Source organism: Lutjanus erythropterus, chromosome 8, assembly GCF_056507025.1.
Source record: "Lutjanus erythropterus isolate fLutEry1 chromosome 8, fLutEry1.hap2, whole genome shotgun sequence".
Classification (NCBI taxonomy): domain Eukaryota; kingdom Metazoa; phylum Chordata; class Actinopteri; order Lutjaniformes; family Lutjanidae; genus Lutjanus; species Lutjanus erythropterus.
The window spans coordinates 1,976,035-1,993,889 of record NC_139324.1 but is presented as its reverse complement, the minus strand read 5'-3'; the positions used below and the strand labels follow the sequence as shown (position 1 = coordinate 1,993,889).

The following is a 17,855-nucleotide window of genomic DNA, read 5'->3' as shown; positions in this document are numbered from 1 at the left end:
TATACTGTACAGTGTATAATGATCTAATATATGTATAGTATATACATAGTACAGCAGAAGTTTTTAATATATTACCATTATCATGACTATTATCATTATTATTACCTTACATAACTATGGTGATAATTACAGACAGACAAAGATCAAAGACAAGTGCATTTTTAAAATAATTTAACCCTAATCCCACCACTTTTTTCTTTTTTGCTGATCTGAAAAATAATCTGTGACTCAAAACCGTGATATAATCCGAAAAAAAAAAAAAATCCTGTATTTTTACATATCGCAATATATATCGCAGGCAAAAAATTGCAATGTCAGTTTTTTCCAGTATCGTGCAGCCCTAACGTAATGTAGCCCGGTGTGTTATGTGGCGTGAGCGTTGGGCTGGAGTCTGCTTTGCTTGTCAGCGACTGCTCATATGGAGGCTTGAGAACAATTTTGTCTTGTGTGCTTTGATTCATTTGGCATGCCACTCATAATTTTGTTTTAATGAAAACACTCCTGGCATTTGCTGCTGGTGTTGCTCATCACAATTATGTAAGAAGGAAATAACGTGAGTAACAGCGAACTGGCTTTAAATAGGTGCTGTGTGGTGGATCTAATTTATGCTGGTGTAGTTTTGCATGTCTAAATTAAACTCAATGCAAAAAGATTCTCCCAGATTTACTTTGCCCCCATGAAATCCATTATTGTAGTGATTCAATTAAAATGTAATGATTTTGCTGTAAAATGTAGCTGTTTTTAATGTTGGTATTACCAGGTCTTCATTCCTGTAAAGAGTTGAAGGCCCAGAATTCCCCCCACATGACAGTATAATGAGAATCTAGAATGAAAGGAGCACTGAAATGTCTTCATGACCGAATTGTTCCCCCCAAAGTCATCAACAGAGGGATGAGTCACACATGAGTCTGTGGAAAAAGCTCATGTCCGTTATGGCAGAATGTTTTCTAGCTGTTATTCAAGTGAAGCCTGTGTTCTCAGGGAGAAAAAAGCCTCTGCCAACCAAGTAGGTGATGTGTTATTATGCACAGTGGGGACCATGTCATCCACAGTGTGCATAGCATATTGTGACACTGATTTGAAGGAAATAATAGGCTGAATGCTTGGCTACATAAGTGGACCCTTCAATTTCCTACCCTCAATTACTTGTGCACTCTGTCCTTAAAATACACACACACATATACACAGCATCCATAAAGAGAATCAGAAGCTTCTTTGCACCAGTGCCTCCTTCAGCTGGTTAATGCAGCTTTGAACTATGAATGACTTATCTTTTTTTTATGCCTCCAATTTGGCGATAGCTGTTGCTGCAGGATGTTGGTTTGTCCATCTGTCCCATTCTCATGAGCCTGTTATGATGGAATTTCCTCAAGCTTGGCACAAACATCCACTTGGACTCAAGAATGAACTGATTAAGTTTTGGTAGTCAAAGGTAAAGGTCACTGTGACGTCATGCCCATCCCATTCTTGTGAATGCTGAACGATGGAATTTCTTAAAATTTGACGCAAATGTCCACTTGGACTTGAGGATGAAGTAATTAAAAAGGTCACCATGACCTCATGACTGCCCCATTCTTGTGAATGTGCTATCTCAAATACACCTTGACAGAATTTCTTAAAATTTGGTTCATGTCCACTTGGACTTGAGGATGAACTTATTAGAATTTGAAGGTCAAAGTTCAGCTTTGCTGTGACATCATAATGTTTATCTCTCTATCAGTCCTCTGTACTCCTCTGTAACAATAACTTCCATTTTATCAATAAATACAGTTCATAATTTTTATTAAATTCCTTCAAAGTCTTCACTACATACGAGTCTGGACAGACATGGATGGACATGGATGTAGCCTTGAGCCCAGAGTCTTGGTCACCATAGAAACATCACCAGCTGATGTTGGCTTGTGCCAGCTGCAGTTTTTGCAAAGATCCTTGTGTGGGTGTTGGTGGTTTTGGTCATATGCGTGTCTTAAGATGAAGATGTTATTTAATTGAAACTCTAGGTCTGGACTTTAAGTGATGGTGTTCAGTGGAGCTGACTGCACCACAACTTAAAGTGGTGTAATATTTTTTACACAATGACACATGTGAGTGAACAATGGATTCATATTATTCCTCTTATATACAGGTGGCTTTCTGATGGTCCACTGTGTAAGATTTAGGGGGATTTATTGGCAGAAAATGACAGAAATGGAATTTAACACACATAAGTATGTTCACATATAATCACCTGAAAATAAGAATTGTTGATTTTTTGTTAACTTCATTTATATCTACAGACAGGATTGGATGGAAACTGGACACAAAGATGGTGCCTATAAAGAAGTTTTCTTGGTTCTCGAATTTCTTCTAGTATTTTTCTTACAGGCCCCCACTGTGAGTTTCTGCTCAGCTCATAGACTTTACATGGTAAAGATGTCAAAGAATTTGCATTGCTTTTCTTGCTTCTAGGAAAGTTTTACAAGTCATAATTGACTTTACTTGCAGTTTGAAGTGTCCTGTCAACAGTCTTTCTCATAGCAGTGGCTTTTGGGGAAATGTTCGTCTTTGCAGTACTGCCAGTGGCCATTCGGAAAAAGGGGTAACACTGTATATAGTGTCTTCTTATAGTTCCATGGTCTTTTTTCACCGCGTCTGCCATGTTGTGCTGCCACTTTTTATAGTAGCCCAGAACGGAAAAAACAAACACTAGCTTTATCACAGCAGTTAGTGGCTAGCTGTTTGCCATGGCTAACTGCCGCAGTTTGCATTTAGCCATGGTAAACTTAAAGCTATAAGCAGTGAGCTGTTACCTTAACAACAAGTAAAGCAATGTTCCCATCAGGAAACTCTGCAAGCAAACTCGGTACTGTATTCAATGTCTGTCTCTGACGTTGTGTTCGTCCCCGTGACCATCTGTGTTCATTAGGAAGCTGCTGAGTTTTGGCTCTGTTGCACGCTAACAGCAGCTAACATTTATGGTTAGCTACTTTAGCAACAAAGTTAAAGCTATAAAGCTACACCCACCAAAAAAACTAAAACCAGTATCACTGAGAGTTGAAGCTGAGGGGTTGCAGGACATCAGCGGGGAACCAGAAAATATTTCCTCCATAAAATATGATCCACTTTTACCCATATTAGTGAATACAGTTATAAAGTTGTGCTTTTTGTACAGGGATGCCCCGCCCCTAAAAACACTCCAGTCCACTCCGGAGCATGATTGTATCCCTGTTTGCTCAGAAGCATTATAAAGTGCTTCATTGAATGAAAATTTAGTAATGCCCCTGGGTGCAGGGTGAGTCATCAATAGTTAAAACAATGATTAAAATGACAAAATATATAAAAAATGACTTTTTTGTCATTGCTGGGTCAGAAACAGACATATATGTGACGTATGCACACTTAAAACATCACTATTGAGTTCATGAATCAAGTATAAAGCAGTTATAGTGACTCAGATGATATCAACAAACCAGGTATAACAAAATAGAATAAACTGTATGTCTGAAGAATTATACTTGCCTTTGTTTCATTATGAATTTATTACATGAAATGGTTGTACCTTCAGGGTTCTGCTGAATCTGACTGTTCTTTTTTGCTGTTGCTTAATATTGGCAAATTAGAAGAATAGATGAGATAAAAGAAATAATTGTGTTAGATATTTCAGTGTGAATGATTGGACTATAAGGAAAACTTGCCTACCTTCAACTTAATAAAATCACCCACTGTAATAAGACAAACACTTTTAAATAATTGCTCATAAATATCAGCTGCGCAGTAAAGAGAAAAGCAAAACACTGATGCTGATATTTATGTTTGTGATTTGTTTGTCTGGGAAATGGGCCAGCTCCTTCAAACACAGAGGCAGAGATGAAGGACTGAAGGGAGTGGGAAGGGAGTTTAAACACTGCTAAATAAAAAGAGCAGTAAAGCAAGAGACAGCAGGGTGATCTGCAGAGGCAAACAAACTGATAGCATGTTTTTATTAGCCTGAATTTTAATACGTGTGATGATCAGTAAAGAAGTTTCACCTTTTAAATTGACTCTCTAATACTAGCCAGCTGTCAGATCCTCGGCCTGACAACTGTGTTGTAAAATCTACAGTATCTGCCTGAATAACAACATACAGTGACACACAGATCATAAATTCAGTCATTCATTGAGGCAGCATGGCATGCAGCTGTTGATGAATGCAGGACTGATATTCACTCTTCTTTTAGCTCTGGCTTTGGTCTCCACCAGCTCCTGAGGGAAATCTTTGATTAATTAGCCACTAAATGCTCCGCTGTGTTCAGCAGCTTATTTCTAATATTTCCTGTTTGTAGTTTGGTGCTGAACAGGTATTGTACCTGGGTTGTGAGAGTTTTTTGCTGAAAATGGGAAAACAAAACTATGATAGTTACTTGATTCATTGTTATTATAAAAATATTGATTTTAGCCACTTCAAACTAAAACCAAAATGTCCTGTGCTCTGACCATGGTACAGATGTTGGTTCCCAGAATTTGTGTAGGGCAGCTGTAAAGTGTGTTGCCCCTTTCACCTGCAACAATGTACAGAAGGACTTTATTCTTTTAAAGTTTTAAAGGATTTGCTTTTGTGGTCTATTTTTTTTTACTTCTTGAAAATTGTTTGTATCGTTATTTGTTTTATGCTCTTTTGTGAAGTGTTGCTAGGACAATGGTTTTGTGTTTCCAAATTTATCTTAAAAAAGGCATTTAGGTTTTGCCCTGGTGGCTAAGTTGCTTTACGCGCCCCACATTCCAAAGCTCTCAGCAGCGGCCATAGTTTGGTTGCAGTCTGTGGCCCTGTGCTGCGTGTCGCGCCCCCCCCCCCAACTCTCTCTCCCCCTCTCCTGTCATGCCTTCAGCTATCCTATCTAATAAAGACACAGAAGACTATTACAATAATTGTGAAAAAGGGTTTTAAGGGGATAGTTTAGATTAGTTCAATAGTCAGTGTATTACCTACAGTAGATGCCATTTGGCACTTTTGGAGAAGCAGAGAGGAGTACCAGCAGGGAACCTTAGAAATCTCCTGCTGTGAACGGGGTCAGCAACAAAATGTATCATGGTCACTTATAAAGGTTCACCTCAATATCAGTTTAAGTGTATTGTTACTTTGCAGACAGACAGCGTTTTCTAATGGGAAGCCAAAACTGCACTGGCAAATTCTGTAATTTTACCTCACAGAACATGTGAGTTGCTGTTCTCTCCTGTCAGTCAGAGTTTGTTTGTGTTATTGTGTGACTTTGGTGAATCCAAACTGTGATAAAAAAAAAAAAGTATTTTTATGGGTATTCTCAGGTATTTTTAATGCTATTTCGGAGTTTTTCTTTTCCTGCTAAATGATCTGAAACAGTTGATGACTCATCCTGCACTCGGGGTGTTACTAAATTTGCATCCAACGAACGCTTTCTTATGATGCAGTGGAGCGTAGAAGGAGGTACATCTGTTCACAGGAGAGGACTGGAGTGGGCTGGGCCTAACTGTACAAAACCACAGCTTTATAACTTTATGTGGGTGTAACTAGATCCAAATATTTTCTGGTTTCTGGCTATCTGATGTCCTCTGGCTGATAACCTTCAAGTGTCGGTTGTTTAAGTCCAGTGTTTCCTGATGGACAGATTAGTTTACTTATTGCTAAAATAGCTAACTGTAACTGTTAGCTGATGTTAGTGTGTGTGTTGAACTTTAAGAGGCATTTACCTGGGAAATTAAAGTTGCGGTGTAAGATTTACAGGGATCTATTGGCAGAATATGGCAGATAATATTTAAGGTATGTTTTAATTAGTGTATAATCACCTGAAAATAAGAATTGTTGTGCTTTAATTACCTTTGAATGAGCTGTTTATATCTACAGCTTGTCCTCTCCCAAGGAGGTCGCCATGTTTCTACAGTATCCCAGAACAGACAAGCCAATCACTGGCTCTAGATGTGACCTTTTGAGTTTCTTGAGAGTTTTGCAGGCGGCGTAGGTTCTCACAACCTAGTGGTTCTCAAACTGTGGGGCCACTGAAGGTGAGGTGTAGATAACCAGTGGACAAATATGGGGTGAAATGAAGTTGAATTAATATGACTTATGTTGGGAAAATAGACAAGAGTTTGCTGATGCTATCATGCTGAGCTTGTGTTCACTAAAATTCTACTTGGATCCATGATTGCTTCCCCAGTATTTGTTAATAATTGAGTAAACAAATGTGTAGGCTTGTGGGGCGTGAAGTTTTTTTTGGCTTCTGAAGTGGGAAAGTTTGAGAACCACTGTCCTAAAGGCTTTGAAGGAGAGTGTGAAATGAGGTGTCTGCAATTTGCAAGCTTACCAATAGATGCCACACTGGTCCTTTAAGGAAAATAATTATCTGATTATTTAAACATCTCATGTAGGTTGTAAGATGGCTGTAGTATAGTTTTTTTTAATTACATGGCTTTGTTAAATACTCGATTCTGATTGCTCAGTTGTAGTATTCTAAGATCTGTTATTTCTGTGTAGCAGACCGTTGCTACATATAACAGACCATTGTTATGAAGAACACACCGTTGGTATGGACACGTTTCTGATCGTAGGCTCTGGAGGAGCAATAAAATCATTGAAAAATGACTAAAATCATTTTAAAATTTATATTTTGTGTCAAAATATTACTTTTTTTGGTACTTAACCATGTACCAAGCAGGATAATGTATAGTGAGTAGGTCACTATTGCAACAGAAAAATCTATAAAATCTTTTTAACATTTACATTTTGTGTTATTCTTTTTCTTCTTCTTCCTCTTGTTATTATTATTATTATTATTATTATTATTGTTATTATTATTATTATTATTATTATTATTATTATTTTTATTATTATTGTAAGTAACCATGTAATAAGCAGACACAACAGGGTGATGCAGCTGCACCATCACATCTGGTGTAAATATTCTGGATATCTTGCACATTAGACATTTCTTCCTGTATAGAATTCTATGTAGAATAATGAGCGACATTTCGTGGGTGCTTGCTCAGCACGTGTTCTTTAATGATTTACCTCTGGTGGGTTTGGCAGAGCGGAACAGATTAATTGGTCAGATGGTCTGCTGGTCTATGGGTGTTTATGTTACATTGAGCTCTCCAGGTTCAATCCACCAATGGGAGGAATTGTTCCTAATGTTGATGAATTTCTCAGTCAAATATTCCTGAACTCTAACATTAACCAAATTGTTTTAATTGCCAGTTGCTTTAAACTGGAGCCTAATTACAACCCCTAACCTTGATATTAAACCTAATTGCAGAGATCCTAACCTACCTTTAGCTCTTCACCTATAATGTCTTGGACAGAAATAACCTCCAGAGGTTTTCCTGGGCAGCTGATCCTGTCAAACAAGGCAAACACATAGCACAGATACACACACACACACATACACACACACACACATCCTCCTCCATATTAGTCAGCAGCTGATAAATATTTTAATGCATCTCTCTGGCTCAGCATTCCATTAAATCTGAAATATTAATGTCACAGTAGAAGTTGGGCCGTCCATGAGAAAAGGTTAGACGACATGTTTTTAACCGAGCAGTGGCTTGACCTCCCCTCCTCATATTTGATTAGAAATGGCCAAACCAGCCACAAAGCAGTTGAATTTTCATGCCTCATGTATCATTGTGTTTGATGTCAATGGTAACCCACAGTGCTAACACTCACAGAAAACAGGCTGAAATGAGATGAGAGCTCTTACCCAGCATTCATTATAACAATATTAACATTAGGAGACTTCCATCTCCATGTTGGCAGCACAGCTGACTGATAATGGATTATATAATATCCTTTGTGCTGCGGTGGGTTTATATAATGTGTCAAAGCATCCCCTCTGTTGACTGCTGGTTATTTTTTGAATTTTCCTTGATCAATCAATTGATCAATAATGTCAGAAAACAGTATAAACTGAGTCCTGAGATGACATCCTCTGATGCTTTGTTCTCTGATCCAACCAATAGTCTGAAACCTAAAGCCATTCAGTTTACTATCAAAAGACATGAAGTTGTGAATTTCCAGCGTTATCTGATGCACATTCCTTCAATTCATTTCATTTTCAGGCACCAAAACAATGACAAACCAGGTTCTGAGTTCCTAAAACTCAAAGACTCAAGTTTATCTGAAGAAGAAAAAAGATTACCACAACTAAAGATTATAGGCCAATTTATTTCAAAGCTCAAGGGTTGGGCTCAAAACACAAAAATCTATTGCAGTACCTTGTCTTGAAATGTTGACTTGTCTCAACTATTTTTACAGTGTAAGCTGATTCTTATGTTGTTGAACTGTAAAAATTTGTAGCCTATGCACCAAAAAATATTTTGTCAACTACATTTTGATGGTGGCTAGTAGGGCTGGGTGGTATGACAAAATTTTCATATCACGTTTTTTTTTTGTTTTTTTTTTGTTTTTTTTTTAAGTCATATTGGTTTCATGATATTTGACTTTTTTTCATGCAACAGTGTTCTTACCCACATTTTCTTCTAATGAGAACAGAATTATTGCAGTTGATTGTCTTTAAATAGCCCATTTTACTGTCATAAGGACTGTATCATGTTTTTTTTTTCCATGTCCAGACACAGGTAAAAGCATGACCCCTTTAAAGTATGGTTACCATCACATGGCAGGGACGACTATACGATTAAACGTCCCCATCCACGCTAGTTGGCACCAGAAATATGCAGCACTGTCAGACGGCAGCTCCTCTCACCCAGCGGGTATGAACCGATCGCCGTGGCAGCACCGGATGTTTATATCAGCGAAGTCGGACAGATGAATGTGACAGAATAAGCTGATACATTTTCACTCGACTGGAGAAACGTGATCACATTAAGCACAGACACAGACATAAACCTGCAGGCGGAGATGCTGCTGCTGCTGCTGCTAGCTCTGCTAACATTAGCCACATTTGTGTGTCAGGCTGGAAGCTAACGTTAGCTCTGAGTCCTTTACCTGCAAACACTGTGACTGACAGTCTGAAAGGTGAAGCATTTAGTGAGTTGTTGTCATGTTTTGTACATTAATGTGTAAAGCTTGTATTGTACAGCTTAAAGTAGCGCATCTCAGCGGCATTTAAAGTACAATTTGGTGATTGTAGACTGTGACTAACGGCTTCAAATGGCTCTTAATACACACACTATTTTTTCGGACAGTGTTTAACATTATAGATGAATAGATTCTGCTAAATTTTAATGGCTTTCTGAGTGTTTTCTTAGTGTTAGACTAGTCTAAATTAAATTTTGCGTTTAATCGACAGGGAATTTAGTCACCAGGAACATCCCTACGGCACACGCTCAAGCACGCCTGTGGTGTTGGTGTGTAGCAGTGAAATGGGTCCCCACTGAAACACTTTCCTGCTGCACATGTTCCAGATGTTGTTTGGGCTATTCACTGGTATAGTGGTATATGAAAAATTTATATCATAACGAAAAATAAAGACCGGTTTTTGGTATGAACCAGTATACTGCACAGGCCTAGCGGCTACTCTTCTTGGGTCTCCATAAGATAGCTATGGAAAATTAAAAATTAAAGAAAAGTTCTGATGGAAAATAGGTAATGTAATAATTACAGCTTCAGACAGACTTTTTTTTCTCTTTTTTTGTCCAAATCTTTTGATCTTTTTTAATCATAAAGGTTGCAGACCCTCACCTTAGGGGAAAAACTGAAACCCAGCATTCCCTGTAATAGTAAAATATTGCAGAATTGTATTGTGAAGAGTTTAAAGGAAATGAAATGTGTTCATCTACCAAGCAGGTAGCTCTGTGGTAATGGAGATGCAAATCCCTGCTGACATGGGCTGGCGTGCTGACTTAAACTGAGTCAAGCCAAGCCAGCTAGTTTGCATAGCCTCCTCCTGTTCTTACAGAGCAATTGAGGGAGATGTGTGTGTGTGTGGGCGCTAACATTACTCAATAACTCATAATTAAGCCACACCCAATTTTGAGAGATCCAATCAAATTTAAAGATTCGATTTAATAACTATATATAATATAATAATATATAATAAACTACGCCCACATATTGTGTTTCATTCGGGAATAAACTTGAAAAAATCACAGTGTTGTGAGTTGAAAGGATAATTCATCCAAAAATGAAATCTCAGTCATTATGTACTCACCCTCATGCTGATGGAAGGTCGGGTTTAATTTTTTAGTCCACAAAACACTGCTGGAGTTTCACAGGAAAACAGTGCTGCGGAATCTCCCAAACAATGGAAGTAAATAGTGACCAGTTTTCAAATGTTAAAAAACCCACCAGCATAAAACCATACTGCTCGTCTGGTGTAATCCAAGTCTCCTAAAGCCCCAGCATGCCAAGTTGACAAAAAAATATTTATTTACACCATGTTTTTAAGCCTGAAGCTTCACTGTAGATCTTTAGCTTGGAGCCATGTTCATGTGTACAAGCACACTGTCTGAACTGAACTGGACTTTGATAATGCCAGAGAGGCAGCATGGAGGCTTTTTATGTTTTTTTTCCAAGTTGTTTTTAAAATTATGAAACTGGTCACCATTCACTTCCATTGTTTGAGAGATTCTGCAATGCTGTTTTCCTGTGAAACTCCAGCAGTGTCTTGTGGACTAAAAAAATAAACCCAACCCTCAACTGGCATGAGGTTGAGTAAATAATGACTGAATTGTCATTTTTGGGTGAACTATCCCTTTAAGGGAAACAGTCTTCTAGATTATTTGTTCCCTCTTGTAAATCTGGCAAATGTAAATGTATGGATGCTGTATTATGGTAATATTGATGTCTGGTTGCTGAGAGGTTGTATACCAACCTAAAATTCGAACACAGCATGAGCCAGACTACCTCGAGACCAACAGGCGCAGCTGTGTTGCATCAGCCAGAGCTGATTCCGTCCATTTTATGTTATGCTTGTAATTCCACCCGCCTCAGCGCGTCCCAGAAAAGGCTCTCCACTTCAAGTCTATTTTTGATGGATACCGCGTCAATTAGTACAGAGGATTGAGCTGGCAGGAAGTTAGACACAGAAAAAGCAGAGAGAATCTGGTCAGATTTCAAAATAAAAGACCCCATGCAGATGATTATAAAAACAGACAGAAAACTATGCAGTGTACTTATCCATGGTAGAAGCACAAGAGCAAGGAAAGAGGACCTGATCAACAAATTCTCTCTCTAAAGGATTTCTGTTTTTTTTTTGTTTTTTTAAGCATGCTTGTCTTTGGGGACTGTTGTTGATAAAATGTACTGTATTTGCATTTACTGTACTCCATTGTCAGAAATCCAAATCCCATTCACATAGTGCCTCCACCACCTGGGCTGGGGGTTGCCCTCCTCCTGCGTCTCTCCACCCGGACTGACTTCAAAGCTGACATGAAAGAGTTTCGAGTCATTTGCGCCCATGGAGCCGGAGCAAAGCAAAACCAGCTTTAGAGAAAGTCCCTTTACTGTAATAACTGCCTCGGCTGAGATACTGCTCCCTTGTGAATTACAATAGGACTATTAAATTCAGGGTCTTTCTCTGATAAACAGTGCTCACCAGAGCAAGGTGAGGACAGGGAGGGTGTTAGAGTAGACACTGAAATTAAACTAGAATTGGTTTGCAGGAATATAGAGTACCTTAAGTAACGAACAAAATTGAGCAGGCCGTCCAGTGAAAACAAGGCTTTTGCTGCTCACTCAATTTAAAATCCTCCTTTTTTATGTTCTGTCTGGCTTCATCTGCCTCGGCCTCGTGTAGATAGGTAGCTCGGATCATTAAACGTATCCTGTCCCTTCATCCCACTGGTAATTAGGAAGTAATGGAGCCTTGGCACAGAGAAATCTGAGACCATAGAGCAGTAGCCAGAGTGCTCACCGTGCCAGCACCAATCTGAGGCAGAGGAAGCAGCCTGTTCCAGTGATTTGACCTATCAGAGGCACCAAATGGCTCTGACTGGACACTCCCTCCAGCCTCCAGTGTCTCCCGGGGCCATCTAGTGCATTAGTTCTTTGCTGCTTAGCACTTTGTTGTATTGATTAGATGTCCTCTATACATTGAGTGGAGGATGTACAGACACCATGTGCCTGTTATATTGAAGCAGCATTATTTTAAGTTTCTCAAATGATAAAGAAAAAGCAAAATATAGGTCTTAAATTGGGGCAGACAGTGAAAAGCTGAAAAGCTGAAAAGCCGATTTTTGCTATCCACAATCCATAATGTTAACTACTTGAATTAATGTTTTATTTTAATTACTATCATGTGATCAGTAGCGTATGTGCATGTGTGTGTGTGAGTGTGTGAGTGTATGCGTGAGTGATCAACAGACTGGAAACTTGTCCGCAGCTAATCATGAATACTTTCGGACCAATCAGCCTATTTTTTTTTTTTTGTGCACATTCATGACTATATGCTGAAGGACCTCTGTGATTCAGAATTCTTGAAAAACCTTTGAAACCCCCTTTTTTTAAAAATTGTTTTTGTGAAGAAATAACAACTGACAAATAATGACTACAATGACATGACAATGAGATTGGTTTAGGCAAAAAGAAAAAGAGAAGAACAGAAATTATAAAGTGGGTAATACCTGTGTGACCTTTTTTCCAAGGTAAGACCCATAAAAACTTTTTATATGGCTCCACTGCTGCAACAGTCGTGACCAGAGGCATTATGTTTTCATGTCATCCCGTTCTAGTCAAGAACAGTGTTGGGCATGTTACTTTGAAAAAGTAACTAGTTATAGTTACTAGTTACTTCTCCCAAAAAGTAACTGAATTAGGAACTGAGTTACTCCACTATAAAAGTAACTAGTTACCAGGGAAAGTAACTATTGCATTACTTTTTTTTTTTAAGTTTAAAAATGTCAAAGAATTTGGATTTTTTTCAGAACAAGTTTCAGACCTGCCTATCAATTCATTAAGTTCTGTCTGTGTCACAAGTTTTTGTTGAGCTGGAGCAGAAAAATCCAGCTTTTGCTGCTTGGACGGCGTGGCTACGTGTCCTTCTTTGTTAGCAGAGCTCACATTAACAGCACCTGGCCTGCTGTCATCATTACCGGTGTCAACAGTGTTTTTGGCCACTAGTTTAGTAGAAGTGTGTGCCGTCGAGAGGTGTTTCATTAAATTGGAGTTGCTTACACCGGACGTGGACAAACTCTATGCTCTGGGACATAATGTACACTCAACATGTACATTTTTACCTTTTACCTTGATGAGGTTAAAGTAGTGCCTGTATTTCCATCTCGAAAACGCCGTCTTTCCCTGTGACTCCAGACTCGCTATCTCTGATAGTTTGTGTGTGTGTGCTGCTATGTGCTGGGTTTGTGTGTAAACACCCACCCACCTGATGTCTCCTGATTGGCTTAACATGAAATCTTACTCTACCTTAGCCAATCATCATTACTTAGGCGGTTATCTCGCCCCTCCCCTCCCCCCTCACCAAAAGGAAAAAAACACAACGGCAATGGCGTTGTAACGATAGAAAAAGTAATTAGTTAGATTACCCGTTACTAAAAAATGTAACATCGTTAGTAGCGGCGTTTATTTTAACACCGTTATTCCCATCACTGGTCAAGAACACCTTGAAGGAATTTCTTCAAACTTGGCCCATAAGACCACTTTCACTGAAGGATGAACTGATTAGATTTTGATGGTCAAAGGTCAACTTACTTAACAAATTTTGGCCAGATCTCAAGAATTCATACACTAATTACGATAAAGTTTCATACATACATACATATATATCTAATAGGATAAAATGATGAGGTGATGACAAATCAAAAATGTCAAAGGTCAACTTTACAGTGATATAATGCTCAGCTCTCAGTCAGTCCTCTGTACTCTCTAAGTGAAGACAGCCTACTTCTACCTGTAAATTATTCACTGGACAGGTCAATAAAGTGATAAGTTCCCAATTAAACTCCTTTAGACTCTTCACTACATACATTACATGAGTCTGGACAGACATGGATATAAGCTGCAGCTTGACTTGTTGGTGGAGACAAACAACTATAAGGCATTAATTCTATCTTGATTTTTTTTGACGGCCCTGTTTTATGCAGGGTTGAAAGTAATTAATTACAAATACTCAAATTACTGTAATTAAGTAGTTTTTTGGGGTACTTGTACTTTTATGAGTAGATTTTCAAGTACTTGTAAGTATTCATTATGCCATGTAATCTACTTAGTTACTTTTAAAATCATAGTTGAGTACTGAGTACAATTTGAATTCATATCCAGACCTTTTATCTGCATTTTAGTAGCCAATAAAGTGATTTGGCAGCAAAAAAAACCAGGACATATGGACAAAAAACAAAACAAAACAAAAAAGTATATATAATGACTGATCTTTAATTGATTTTTCATTAAGAATTTAACCAGTTAAAATGGATATTTAATCAATAGTTTTGGCAGTAACTGCACCTCATCTAGCTTTGTTTTGTCTGCTGGAGACATTTGCTGAAATAAAAGGAAATAAAAACTTGAAATGAGAGAAAAAAAGACAAAAAAAATTAGGGATGTTTTGTATCAAATCAATTATTAATGATTCATTGATTGTTAGTGTTATAACTATTGGTAAAGCAAAACAGAAAATTTAGAGCTCTAGTCTGAAGAGGTGATGGTGACATCATCGGTTAAAAGTAACTAATACTCTGAGTAGTTTTTTGGACAAATACTTTGTACTTTTACCGAAGTATTTTTCTAACAATAGTACTTTTACTTGCAATTGAGTAATATTTTAGCAATGTAATAGTACTTGTACTTGAGTACAGATTTTCAGTACTCTTTCCACCACTGGTTTTATGCGACCATAGACAGATGACTTCCCACTGTTCTTCAGTGTCTGCTAGGGGCCACAAGTGAGGTCATGTTAATGCTGGCAGAACTTTACAAATCTCTGCTGGTTGCCTCTGGTAGTTGTGGTGGTATTGCAGTCGGTGCTCCACGATCTGCACTCTTCTGAGTGCACTGTGATAGTTTAGCATGAATCTGCTCCTTGTGTGGCTTTTACTTGGGCTGTCAGAGCCAAGCTGTGTTATGCTTAAAGAATGTCTGATTGCATTCCCCTTTTGGGTAGTACATATATATAATAGAGAAATCAGAAGTAATCATCATGCAATCAGCAGCAGTGACTGCTCTCTGCATGCACAGATGCCTTTATTCAGCACAGTACATGTGATTAATGATTGTGACACGAGCAAATGTGAACCCACTGTCACCGTTTTGTAGCCTCAAGTTTGGCATTATGGGGGCGCCATTGTGTTCTTCTGTAAGCAGAGCATGTGCAGTGCAGATGAGAGTGTGGAGCTGGTGGATGAAAAGTCAAATCTTTGAATTTCAGAAAAAAAAAAAGTATACTTTTCAAGTGAAAGTTTCCTCTTTCTCTCCATTCTGCTCCAGGTGAAGGTGGAGGAGGGAGATGAGGAGGGATCAGTGGAGGAACGGGAGGAAGAAAAGGTGGAGGAGAACTGGGAGAAAGCGCTGTCTGTGGAGCGCTTCGGAGACATCATCAGTGACTCTGCTTCCACCAGTGGAGACAGGATGGGCCGACATTACACGGAGAAAGACTTTGAATGTAAGCAAAGTACTGTGTACACACTGTACATACAATTACACAGTCAGTGTCACTTACAACCTGTTTTGTAATCCTGTATGGAGTATTGATCCACAGTATTATCAAACAGCTACTCAGAGTAAGAATGCATTTGTTTACATTCAATTGTTTAGTCCATTCGACATTGACATTTTTATAATTCAACAACAACAACAATATCATTATATTGAATGTATTTATGTAAATTTTAGTCATGGCAATGTGTCGGTCCATCACTGTGGGCCATGCTAATATATATCTCAACTACCATGTCTCAGCTGTTTTTTGTGTTTTGTGCTAATTAGCAATTGTTAGCATACTTGCACACTAAGCTAAGATGATGAACATGATAAATATTGATACCTGCTAAACATCAGCATGCTAGCATTGTCACTGCATATTAACATGCTGAAATTCACATTTAGCACCACTGCATCTTAATAAAGCCTCACAGAGCCGCTAGCATGGCTGTAGTTTATCATTCTTGTTCCAAAATTATTCATGTTAATTATAGATTTAAGCTGTTGTGCAAACACATTATTTTGAAATATTGTAATCCAATTATATAATGTTTTCTGTGTGTTTAAATATACATGCAAATGTGATCCTGACCTTGTCTATCATAGTTTGAGTCATGTTATATTAAGGGATCAGATTCAGAGCAGGGCACTGGATTGTGTGTATGTAAGTATATCAGTGGATTAGTGTGACAGAGATTAGCAGATGAATACCACATGCTCTGGTAGGAGATAATAGTGGCTAGGATTAGATAGAGCAGCTTTCTTTTGATGTTTATTAAACAGTGCATTTCTCCCTTATTGCATGTTAATTAAAATCTAAAGCTTTTGTTTGGGTTGTGTCTTTCAAGTGTTTAATAGGGAATTAGTGGGAGAGGGAGCATCTCCTCTGAGAATAGTGCATTTTTTTTCTTTGCATGTTTTATTTAATAGAAAAAGAAAGAAAGCCTGCAGCTAAGAAAACAGGATTTGTTCCTGTAAGGCAGTGTGTATTGAAAACTCAATTCTGGATGCTGTAGCTGTACAAATAATGTGATTTGAAGGTTACTGTCAGTCATGGTTTTAATTCATATAGTGACACACATGGTTCTGTGTTATAGTTCAGACTACATAGATTAAATATCTTTTTTTTCTGATTGAAACAGCTGAGCATAATACAGTGTTCTGCACAGGCAGGTGCTCTTAAATGTAGCATGGATGAGAAAATATAGTTCCAAAGGAAAGGGCTCTTTGATGGTAAAGTAAAGCAGAAAAAATATTCTAAAAGGATATTGATTTTCTTAGGAAGGCCTTTTTTTTAAGTGGCTAAAATACATTTTGTTTCTGACCCCATCTGCAGTCATACAATGCTGAGCTTCCGTGCTCTTGCTCCAAACTGGGAGCAGACCAGCTGACCAGCATTTACTGTAGGTGATACTAGGGCTGCAACTAATGTTTTTTTTCTTGGTCAATTAATGGGTCTGTTATTTTCTTGATTAATAGTGGCTTGTTTTAAAAATTCAGAAAAAGGCAAAAAAATGTCAACCGGTGTTTCCCAAAACCTAACCGGTTGATTCCACCAAGCAGGGCGCGTCTGCACCATGGTTCTGATCCGTCCTCTTCCCGGCTGCAAACCCCACCAGCACTGTTTCAGAAGCGTTTCAGTAGTGGAGTGTTTTGCCCACCTGATTGTTTACTTGCTCAGATTTTGTTGATTATGTCCTCTTTCCTTGCTCCTTGTGCTTCTACCATGGATAAGCAGGCTACATGGTTAAATACTTTCTTTTCTGTCTGTCTTCATGATCGTGAATCTGCATCAGGTCTTTTATTTTGAAAATTAACTGGATTCTCCCTGCCTTTTCTGTGTCTGACCTCCTGCCCATTTGATCTGCTCTGTGCTAATTGACATGGAATCTGTCAAAAATAGAGCGTATTTGAAGCGGAGCGGAGAGCCACTTCTGGGATGGTGGTGGAATCACAAGCATCATGTAGAATGACTGCGATCAGCTCTGGCTGACGTGGTGCAGCCGTAACACGAAGCAGTCGTGCCTGGTGGAAATTAGCTGCAAGATGATTTTCTCAAATGTCTTATTTGGTCCACAAGATAAGATAAGATATTCAATTTAGTGTCAGAGAGGAGCAAAGAAACCAAATATTTTTTGGCTTCTTTACTTCTCTATAACAAATATTAAGCTGGAATCAGATAATTTTGAGTGTTTTTTCTGAAGAAATGGCTCAAACCAATTAATCAGTTATCAAAATACTTGGCAATTATCTGATTAATTGTTGCAGCTCTAGGTAACACACTAACAATAAGTACCTTATATAACCTCACTTCAGA

At 38.3% G+C, this 17,855-nt stretch overlaps 1 protein-coding gene across 1 annotated transcript in view; it reads left to right on the top strand.

Moving 5' to 3' along the window:
• slc4a3 (solute carrier family 4 member 3) overlaps positions 1–17,855 on the top strand; it is a 101,782-nt gene that overhangs the window by 19,903 nt on the left and 64,024 nt on the right. Inside the window, exon 3 of the mRNA XM_084724231.1 lies at positions 15,326–15,500. Coding sequence (XP_084580357.1) covers positions 15,326–15,500 — 175 coding nt within the window. The remainder of the gene's footprint in view (positions 1–15,325; positions 15,501–17,855) is intronic.